General features: G+C 49.5%; 1 protein-coding gene across 3 annotated transcripts; it reads left to right on the forward strand.

The window, feature by feature from the left end:
* The first annotated feature begins 1,655 nt into the window (after positions 1–1,655).
* Positions 1,656–10,991, forward strand: pcdh18b (protocadherin 18b). Of its 3 annotated transcripts, none has more exons than XM_069724012.1 (4): positions 1,656–4,440; positions 4,853–4,941; positions 5,256–5,425; positions 9,522–10,991. In XM_069724012.1, the coding sequence occupies exons 1-4, from the start codon at positions 1,939–1,941 to the stop codon at positions 10,466–10,468; spliced, it is 3,708 nt and encodes a 1,235-aa protein (XP_069580113.1). In that variant the 5' UTR covers positions 1,656–1,938; the 3' UTR covers positions 10,469–10,991. The 3 variants fall into 3 exon arrangements, with proteins under 3 accessions (XP_069580113.1, XP_069580115.1, XP_069580114.1); XM_069724014.1 differs by having other exon boundaries at positions 5,256–5,371; XM_069724013.1 differs by having other exon boundaries at positions 4,886–4,941.
* The last annotated feature ends 419 nt before the right edge of the window (positions 10,992–11,410 follow it).

Below are 11,410 nucleotides of genomic sequence, written 5' to 3' on the forward strand. Positions count from 1 at the left end.
AGCACGACTCATTACTCTCTGAATGATTTGGGGAAAATGGAATCTGGGGAACCTTTCAAACAGGCTTTGGAAACGGTGACACTGATGTGGAGGCATATAGAAATGTTTCCTGTGATGTGAACTTTAACACATTTAGGAGGAACATGGATTTATACATCATAAAAAAAAAGACTTATCAGTCTTTCTGATCATTATGCCCCCCTCGCCTTCTTTTCTCCTCCACTGACACATCCAAAGGAAGTCCATCCAAAGCTGCCTGTCATCACTAATGAATGGTGAACTTATACAAGTCAGATTTTTCACCACGACATGATGAGGATATTAGATTGTATCTGACACGAGCTGTGGCTTATTCTCACTGGGGGTGGGTGGGATGGGGTGGGGGTGTCTTAATAGATGGTAATTGTAGGTTTGGGTTGTCTGAGGCTCAGGCCAGATGGCCTGGTGCGGCTCCTGTAAGGCCTGTTTGCTCCCTGAGGATGGAGGATGGTAATTTGGTTGGATCAGGACATGTAGGCTTCCATAAAACATTATTATGCAGCCAGAGGAGGAGGAGGAGAAGGAGGAGGTTTGTATAAGCACGCATGTGGGGGTCAGCTGGGTGGATGTCAATGCACCCGCCATACCTTAAACCTTAATGAGTGTCCAAATTTGATAGTTTTGCAATTAAATGGAAAGATAAGACATAAGAAATACGAAAATTAAAGTAATATTAGAATATGACGCTCATCAGATCATGAAGGTGTGAATCCAAACAGTTCAAGATATTACAGCTTTTTAAAGTGTTAACCTGGTCACATGACCACATTGACTCATGGGCATGTTTGGCATCAGACATGTCTGGTCTCCAACTTATAATTGACTAAACTTCCTCGTGGGTCATGAGGAAGTTTAGGTTGCTCGGATTTAGCATCCTAAGAATCCGCTGCTGGGCGCTTTTACGCATCCTGTGCGCAAAACAGCAGATTTGTTTTTTAACGTGTCGGTCATCAAACCGCCTCGGAGTGATGGGCATGTTTCATGCCTTCCTTCCTTCATCTTGGCATTATTATTCTGAGGGCGACAAGTTGGCGTTTTGTGCACACATGACAAAGGAGCCGAGTTGGCACACGTTGTGAATGCGACCATAACAATGTAAGTCTGCCGCGGGTCAGTGTGTGGTTGTTTTGAAAGTGTCTGAGCCCAGAATAATTCGTCCTCTGGCCCATTGTTGTGACACACTTTTAATACCGGGGTGTCTTCTGTGTTGGGGGGTGGGGGGTGGGGGGGTGGGGGGGGGGGGGCTGCCATCAATAGCCCCTCCTGTGCTGCTTGAAGGAGGCCATTCTGGTGATTCTGGAGGAGGGGCTGTGAGGCAGCGGAGGAGGAGGGAGGTGGAGGTGGGGGGATCGAAATGAGACGCAGTTTGTGTGCGGGGCGGGCTGAGAGAGAGAGAGAGAGAGAGAGAGAGAGAGAGAGAGAGAGACTGGAGCAGCGACAGAGCAGAGCGCACGGAGCACACACACACACACACACACACACACACACACACACACACACACACACACACGGACTCCCTCCTCTCTCCACCCCTCGCTCTCCCACTCACTCAGACTGGGAGGAAGCTGCGCCTTTTCTTCACTCAGACATTCACTCTCACTCATCCACTGGCGCGCACGCACGAGAGGCGACGGGCATATGTGGATATATGCAACAGATCGGTCTGCACGGAGAGCGCCGCGGATTGTTGGTTTGCGACATCCTAATCCAAAATAAGGACAATTTACTCATTTTGATCCATTTATTTATTTCTGCATCTGTTTTGCGGAGATTTGTTTTGCGGACTATGCGCAGCAGCAGCGGAGAATTGACCATGTCCGACTTCTGAGGGGACATCCATTCTTCCCCCACCGATTTTCTCCCTCTGTGGAAGTAATCGCCACAGTGCGCGCGCAGAAGATGGGGACACAAATGATTCAAACCAAAGGAATTCTATTCTCTTCGCCACTACTTAAACTGCTGCTTTTGGTCGCGCTTGTGCACGACACCGCCGGGAAGACTCTGAAATACAAAGTTTACGAGGAGCAGAAAGTAGGGACGGTGATTGCTCGGTTAAAGGAGGACGTCTCTGGGGTTTTGTCCAAACTGCCGAGTTCCCTGACCTTTCGGTTCCGCGCTATGCAGCGGGGAAGCACGCCGTTCCTGTCTGTCCGGGAGGAGGACGGAGAGATCAGCATTGGCACCAAAATCGACCGTGAGACGCTTTGTGAGAAAAACTTGAACTGCTCGATAGAGTTCGACGTGGTCACGCTGCCGACGGAGTACCTGCAGCTGTTCCATGTGGAGGTGGAAGTGCTGGACATCAACGACAACTCCCCGCACTTCTCCCGTGCCATCGTCCCGATAGAAATCTCCGAGAGCGCCTCCGTGGGGATGCGCATCCCGCTGGACGGCGCCGTGGACGCGGACGTGCGTGAGAACTCCCTGCACACGTACTCCCTGACGCCCAACAACTTCTTTAAGATCGATGTGAGGACCCGGACGGACGGAGCCAAGTACGCAGAGCTGGTGGTGATGCGGGAACTGGACCGGGAAGTGCAGTCCAGCTACCAGCTGCAGCTCACGGCTTCGGATAACGGCGTGCCCCCCAAGTCTGGCTCCACTCTGCTCAAGATAAGCATCTCTGATTCCAACGACAACAGCCCGGCCTTTGATGAGCAATCATACATTATCAATCTGCTGGAAAACTCCCCCCTCGGGACTCTCATCATTGATTTAAACGCCACAGATCCAGACGAGGGCACTAATGGGAAGATAGTCTACTCTTTCAGCAGCCATGTCTCCCCAAAGATCCTGGAAACGTTTAAGATAAACCCAGAAAATGGCCACATTACTCTTATTAAAAAAGTGGACTATGAGACCAGCGCGTCCTACGAGCTGGATGTTCAGGCTCAGGACTTGGGCCCCAACTCCATTCCTGGACTTTGCAAAATTGTGGTGAAAGTGGTGGATGTGAATGACAACAAACCGGAGATCAACATCAATCTGATGACGCCTGGCAAGGAGGAGGTGGCCTACATCTCGGAGGGGGCGCCGGTGGACACGTTCATCGCTCTGGTCCGTGTCGATGACATCGACGCGGGCCTCAACGGTGAGGTGGTGTGCAGGCTGCACGGCCACGGACACTTCCGGCTCCAGAAGACCTACGAGAAGAACTACATGATCCTCACCAACGTGTCGCTGGACCGTGAGAAGAGGTCCGAGTACAGTCTGACGGTCATAGCAGAGGACCGCGGCTCGCCGAGCCTCTCCACCATCAAACACTTCACCGTCCAGGTGCTGGATGAAAACGACAATCCTCCACGCTTCGAGAAGAGCCGCTACGAGGTCTTTAAATCGGAGAACAACTCTCCTGGAGCGTACCTGATGACCGTGGTGGCCTCCGATCCAGACCTGGGCACCAACGGGCAGGTCACCTACAACATCGTAGACACTCTGGTCCAGGGGAGCCCCATCTCCACCTACGTCACCATCGACCCGTCCAACGGCGCCATCTACGCCTTACGCAGCTTCGACCACGAAGACGTCAGCCGGATCACCTTCACGGTTCAGGCCCGCGACGGAGGAAACGCGGCGCTGTCGGCCAACACCACCGTCCTGCTCACCGTCCTGGATGAAAACGACAACCCGCCCGTCATCCACTCGCCCTCCCTCCGGAACCACACGGCCGAGCTTCCTGTGTGGAAGTACGCATCACCTGGTCAGCTGATCACTGCGCTGAAAGTCACCGACCGCGACGCCGGCGCCAACGGCGAGGTGAGCTGCGCCATCGTCGGTGGCAACGAGGATGGCCTGTTTGTGATGGACGCCCGGCGCTGCGAGCTCAGAACCAACGCCAGCCTGGAGCAGGCTCCACGGGACGTGATGGAGATCAGGGTGGAGGTGCAGGACAGGGGAGCCAGCCGGCTGTCCACAGGAGCCGTCCTCCGGCTGTCCCTGCAGGAGACCATGGACATCCTCCCCCCTCTGTACCCCACCGGCACCAGCCAGGCCTCGCTGGACCTCTCTCTCATCATCATCATCTCTCTGGTCGCCGTTTGTGCTCTGCTGCTCATCGTCATGGTGATGTTCGCCACCGCACGCTGCAGCCGCGAGAAGAAGGACCCCCGACACAACTACAACTGCCGGGTGGCGGAGAACAGCTACCAGAACCACCCCAAGAAACCGGCCCGGCAGATCCACAAGGCCGACATCACCCTGGTCCCGACCGTCAACGGAACCTTACCTGTCCGGGCACACCCTCGCTCCCCCTCCCCCTCCCCCACACCCGAGAGGGGCACCCTGGGCAGCAGGCAGAGTCACCACAGCCGTCAGTCACTCAACAGCCTGGTCACCATCTCGTCCAATCACGTGCCGGAGAACTTTGCGCTGGAGCTGGCCCACACCACTCCTCCTGTCGAGGTGAGACCTCCACTTCCTGTCATGGTTTCAGCTCGTTTTCATGCTAAACATAGTGTAAACATCCAGCTGTTTGATTTGAAGTATTTATTATGCACCTTAAAATCATTGACTCAGCATGTTTTTGTGTCTTATGTTCAGCATTTGTTCTGAATTTATCCCTTGCTCCATTATTCTGTTACCTTCAGCCCTTTGTGTCATGTTTTTGTTGACCATCATAATTCAGGAGCAAGTCACAAAGTCATGCCTCCCCTCCCCCCCATCCTCCCTTTGCCCCTCCCCCAACACACACCCAACATTGTCTTGTGGCCTTGCTTGTGTGACTCCATTCATTTTCCCCTTCTTCATTTTTCCCTTTTATTTTTGTCCTTTTTCTTTTTGTTTTTGTCTTTTTCGTTTCTCTTTGGGATTGTAGCAAGTCTCACAGCTTCTGTCCATGCTCCATCAGGGCCAGTACCAGCCGAGACCCAGCTTCAGAGGCAACAAATACACCCGCAGCTACAGGTAACTTGCACGTGAGGTGATGCTCCGCTGTTGAAATAAGTGCACGTCTATAATATTACAGCCTTTCCACATTGGTCGTGTCTGTTGTCACTGCGTTCACACAGCACAACCACATCCAGTAGCTTTTGGGTTTAGAGTCAAACTGTATGCTCAATAACTTCACATTTGCATAATTATATGTAAAACCCTTCTGCAGAGCGCTCTCTGCTTCCCAGTGCACCTTATTATCCATCAGTGGCACGACGTGTCTCCGTAAGCATGATCATGTTATTGTGAGTGATTAATGTATGAAGTGTGCGGGGGGTTGTGTGCAGATACGCCCTGAACGAGATGGACAAGTTCAGCCTGAAGGACAGCGGGCGCGGAGACAGCGAGGCCGGGGACAGCGACTACGAGCCCGGCAGGGAGTCACCCATGGACCGGCTCCTCGGTGAGGCCTTTACAGAGATATATGCCCCTGATGGCCAGCACAGACCGCATGCAGGTACACCCCCCCCCCCCTTCCATCCACCACACCTGACAACCATCCCTTCATTTCCCATCATGCATAGTCCAGCATCTCGTCCTGAAGCCAAAGTCCAGTCTTTATTTTGATCAGTTTTTGCATTGCGTCATCGTAAACACAAACTGTCGGTCCACAGCTAACCGGCATCGTAACAGTTTATCTGCTAAATACTTTCTTCAAAGTCAGGAAATAGTGAAAAAAAATGTCCATGACAAGTTCCTGAACAGTTCAAAACCCAAAGAAGAGAAACAGTAAATCTGGACAGTGGAGAGGCTGGAAACACAATTCTTGGTGTTTTTACTTCAAAACTCACTTAAATATTTCATTAATTCCAAATATAGAAAATCAACCACCTGTAAAAGAAGAGCAGATTAAAGGAAGTTAATTATTCCATGTTCGATGAATCAACTCTGGACCACAGTTTATTTGAATCTTTTTATATGACTCAACTAGATTGAACCAGAGTTTCTCAACCTTGGGCTCCAACCCCCCCTAGAGGTCAAGTGATGAGCGCAGCATTGGATAGAATCATACTCTGATTTACTTTTTGTTTATTTTGATCAAATAGAAGTGTTTCTGAAGTGAGCCGTTCTCAGTAACCACACTGTAAGTAATGAACCCTTCTCTGTTAATGGTGACCCGAGGCTTCAGTTATCCTCTCAGTTCTCTCAACCTCCTCTGAAATTACAGCCACATGTGCAGTCGTTTTCAGCGCTCCCTCCGTGAACATCTTCCTGACCAGGTGGCAGATCAGCTGTTGGGGTGATGATGATGATTTGAGGGTTTAGAAACAGGTTCACACACATTTCATCTGCTGCCTGTTAGAACCACATTGTCTCCTTCATCTTAGCATGCCTGTTCTGTTGGCTGCATGTTCACTGGAGGATGTGAATGAATCTGTGTCCACGCAGCAACGTTTACCTCACTGTCCCTTCGCTCTTGAGATATCTGATCCGATAACTCAACTGATCCTCGTTTCCAGCCAGCATCTCTCCTCCCTGCTGTCGCCCTGCATGGACTCCCATCCTCCTCTCTGAACACTTGTTGATTGACCCACTGACTTTGGCCTCTTCCAGCGGTAGACGTCCGGCGTCCTCTCGAGTTTCTCCGTCTGTCTGAGCGAACGTCTCTCAGGTCTGCAGAGCTCCTGCTTCCTTCCAGCCAGCTTCCCACACAGCCATCACTCCAGACTGCATTTGAGCTACATCCCAATTAAAGTCGACCCAGACGGGCAGACCAGACAATCGCACCCCCCCCCCCCCCCCCATCCACGCGGTAGAGGAGCTCAGCTTGTTAGTCACTCTCCTTTTTCGAACCTTCAAGGCTTCACTTTCAGCCGTCCAAACCGAAGCCGCTGTGCTTTTTTCCGATGAAGAGGAGGCATTTAATTGCCATGTGGCAAATAGTTGCTATGGAATTGGCTCCGAGCTGCGCTCATGATGAAGCCCTGAAGAGCATAATTACATCTCAAAGCTCACCTTTCTCCTTCTGTATGTTCAGCTCGCCTCCCGCCCACATGTCCGTGTAGTCGTCTCTCCGTCGTCACGGTTCGCTGTGGAAGGAGGCGAAGCGGTAGGAAGTCTTTGTTTGTAGCTCATGCAGATGCAGAAGGTTTTAATATGAGACAGTCTTCAGGCATGAACCCCCCCCCCCCTCCCCCGCTGTCTGTGTGATAAGTACACGGAGGCTGAATGTGGTCGGTCAGAAGTCGAAGTTCCGAAACATATAATACATCCGTTTGTTTACTTTGTACACAGACAGTCGAGAAGAAATTACAGCTTTAGGTTTTACCTGCTGAACTTTGTCTCAGCAGCCGTCGTCACGGTGATGCTGCTGGAAGGAGAACGTTATCCCCCCTCAAAGCACAGACGGATGCTTTTTCTTACGTGTTTGTGCGTTTGAGAGCATTTTAAATAAGATGTGTTTTTTTTAGAGAGTTTCAGAGGTGTTTTATTTAATGTGCAGTTTCTCTGATAACCTGAGCAGTGGTTAAAATATGCTTTCTGTGGAGGTCAATGTTTCATAATGAATGAGGAGTAAACAGTGGCGTCACATCAGGAAGCAGCCAGGTCTTCGAAACGGATCAGTCCAACATGTCGGACTCGGCCTGTGGAAACAGCTGTGTAACATCTGAGTGAAAGATAAACCCGATGATGTCATAGTGATGTCATCTGAGGTTAGGTTAGGTTAGGTTAGGTTAGGTTAGGTAGTTACTTTACTAATCCCCGAGGGGACATTTTTTAATGTTTCAGCTCGGGCCCGTGTCACAAAACGAGAGCGCAGATTTTGATATTAATCTACCAAGCAGGGAGAGTCTAATCAAAGATGATATTCAGTTGCATTATGGGAAATGTAGGAACCTCGTTTTTACGTTGTTTTCCTCATTATCCTAAAATCCAAACTACAAGATGGCTGCCGTGTGCGTCAGACCGTGGTGACACTGTTTAGTCAAAGACGCGGTACTGCCCACATGTGGTCAACTTGTTAAAGTGTTTGTAAAATACTTTGCTACATGTTCAGCTCAGGAGTGATGCATGAGCCGCAGCGCCAGAACTGGATTCCAGCAGGAAGTCTCTGCTGCTTCCGTCTGGACACTTCCTGTTTGATTCTGTCCTTTACAACTGTAATGTCCCTTTAAACATGTCCCCTCAGTCCGGATGTGTTTGTCTCGTCGTAGTTGCCGTGGTTCCCTCTGCTCGGCTCTCGAACCATCAGAGATAAAAGTGGAATTTGTTTTCAAAATGCAATAAAATAGAAACAAGCACTTGGTCGTCGGGGATAAACCCGTCCGGTCGGTCCTCAGTCAGGTGAACGGACATCACTGCTCTCAGTTAATGTTTGTTTGATAGCTGGTTTTTTTTATTATTTCATTTTCCAACACAAATCACTTTGGTTAAATCTTTCACTTCTCTGCTTTCATCAGCGGGGCAGCCGATCCGCCTCAGCCCCCGCGATGCTTTTTCCCTTCCAGTGCACCCAAATGCACTTTTCATCTGCTCTAAGATGTATTATAAATGTTCCTTTCATGTTAATGAGGGGATAATGAAGTCCCTCAATAGCATGACTGAAAAGCAGCGCGCTCCTTTAATGAAGGCTTTAAGTTGGCATATTTGATTTGTCTAATTTATTCTTCAGAGATTTTCTATTTGAAGATTTCAAATTGAAAAGAGTGACTTGAAAGGGAAAAATGCAGGGCTTTTAGAGGAGGAGTTATTTTGAATGGGTAATAGGCATCGATCGGCCTCGCTGAATTGTCTCTCTGTGGTAAATACGTTGGAAGGTAACAGGCAGCGCTCCTGCAGAGAAACTTTCAGACTAATTAGGGCACATTTCCACCATGTTTCCAGAGACAGAGCAGAAAAAAGCCGACACCTGAGGATGAGGATGAGACCAGTGTTCGCTGGATGGAAACAGACTCATGACAGGAAAACTGAGTTTATCATCACATTTATGGTTGTTTGCTACAAACATTAAGGAATGTACATACACAAAACATAATGCCATCTTTTAGAAACACCCTGATGGATGTGATCGAGAAAAAACAGCCTTATTTTCTGCTGAAAGAACTTTTAATTGGTAGTATAAAGATGGATTTTACAAACTTTGTATGAAACATAAAGATCACCAATAAACTGGGTCGCACACTTACGTACAAACAGACACCTTTACAGCACATACAGAACCATCGAAACAAGTTGTGCTCTCATAATTAATGAATAGTTTGATAAAATATGAATGTTTCAAAAATGAAAAATTCTGATTCCAGCATCTCAAGATGTGAAGATGTGGAGCTTTTCTCTGCATGAGATCACTGTCATCAAACGTCCGGTTTTAAATTCATTGACAGAAAAAATAAATCAATGATGGGTTTGTTAAGTGTAAATGCTTTTACGTTTGAGTGTCGTGTTTGAAGCTCGTATAAACTGAGTCTGAAGACAAACGGAGACTTAAACTTTGACACACTTTTCAGTTTGGACCGAAACAAACTGAGGTTTTGTGTTTACCCGTTTTGAACGAACTGTTGTGCAACTCAGTCGTCTCGATGACTCACAAGTGTTTCTGTCTTCCCCTCCAGCGATGAGACTCTGCACCGAGGAGTGCCGGGTCCTGGGTCACTCGGATCAGTGCTGGATGCCCCCCCTGGCCTCCCCCGGCTCCTCCTCCTCCGACTACCGCAGCAACCTCTACATCCCCGGGGAGGAAGCCCGCCAGACCGCCGACCTCTCTCAGGAAAAGACCCCGCAGCCGTGTACCGACACCGGCCCGGCCCGGAACCAGAGCTTCTCCACCTTCGGGAAGGACCTGGACGGGGAGGACGGGGCAGAGGAGGAGGGGGGAGTGGGCGGCGAGGCCGGAGATGAAGACCTGTGTGGGACCACGTCGCTGCTGTCGGAGATGAGCAGCGTGTTCCAGAGGCTCCTCCCACAGGGTCTGGACTCGTACGTGCAGGTCAACGAGAGCCAGAAGGGGAGCAGCCTGAGCGGCGTGGGCGTCCCCCTGACCGGGTCTCTGGACCGCAGGAGGGGTCACCTGCCCGGCAAGCCCAGCCCCTCCGTCCACCAGCAGGGCGTGGCCGCCTGGGCCGCCAACACACACTTCCAGAACCCGGGCAGCAGCATCGGCCCGTCGGGTCACCACCAGGGCGGCAGCTACCACACGCTGAAACCCAGCACCAAGCTCAGTTCCCAGAGCAGCAGCCACAAGGGGGCGCAGGCGCCCAAGAACAGCCCGCAGAACAGCTCGCACACCCCCAAACCCCACAGCAGCCCGCTGCTCACGGCGCTGGTCAGCCCCACGCTGGTGCAGTCCTCTCCGGCGCCGGTGCCGGTAGCGGTGCCGGGGCCCTCCTCCAAGTGGCTGCCGGCCATGGAGGAGATCCCGGAGAACTACGAGGAGGACGACTTCGACTCGGTGCTCAGTCACCTTCAGGGCAAACGCAGCGACAGCCGACACGAGCTGGTGGACGCCAGCGAGCTGGTGGCCGAGATCAACAAACTCCTGCAGGACGTCCGGCAGAGCTAGACGCCCGTTTATTACCCTCCTTATTTATTCACCACCCGCACACGCCGACGTGAAGGTGGCAAAACAAGGACACGCAAAGAAGTAAGAAACAAAGACAAAAAACAAGACCTGCAATTGTCGTTAAAGTTGCATTTCTAATGTAATAACTGTGTTTTGTGAATGCTAAATATCCAAAAAAAAGTTTGTTAATTGATGGTTTGGTACACAATGTACACTATGTGACTGTATTTATCTTTGTATTTTAAAAATACATTTGTATACTTATATTTATAAAAAAGTGTATATAAACTTAATCAGAAATCTATTTTTATATTTGAAAGCATGTTGAGTACAAAAACGTTGAATCAAGACTTTGACATGCGATCGACATTCTACATATTTAAAACTGTCTTTTGTATTGTGATTTTTTTTTATTTGTCACAGAAAAATGTATACATGAATATATTAATGAATTAATGGACACTTGTCTTCGTGGATTATTGTGGGGGGAGAGGATGGTACACAAATAAAATAATACACATTTCTCAGCTGTCTCTGTTTATATTTATTAATATCTATAATGATCTGTTATTATTTACAGATAGAGACTGTTACGGCCAGTTGTCTGTCTGTCTGTCTCTGTGTGTGTGTGTGTGTGTGTGTGTGTGTGTGTGTGTGTGTGTGTGTGTGTGTGTGTGTGTGTGTGTGTGTGTGTGTGTGTGTGTGTGTGTGTGTGTGTGCCCCCTCAGCTGTTTAATTGGCTGCACCTGACTGATTGCTCATCAGGGTTAGAGTATAAAAGCCTGGGGGAGCATGCAGCGGTTGCTAGTTGGTTATCTGACATCTTAACATGCGTGTTGTTGTATTAGATCCTTTGTTTCACAGTTCTTCTGGCTGTTTGTCTTTTTACTGATATGATTATTTTTCCGGCTTTATTTTATTTTCCTTGTTTTTTTTGTGTTT

Source organism: Brachyistius frenatus, unplaced genomic scaffold (genome assembly GCF_029030835.1).
Source record: "Brachyistius frenatus isolate BFR_SWC_R1_liver_20210118 unplaced genomic scaffold, ASM2903083v1 Contig_357, whole genome shotgun sequence".
Taxonomy (NCBI): Eukaryota; Metazoa; Chordata; class Actinopteri; family Embiotocidae; genus Brachyistius; species Brachyistius frenatus.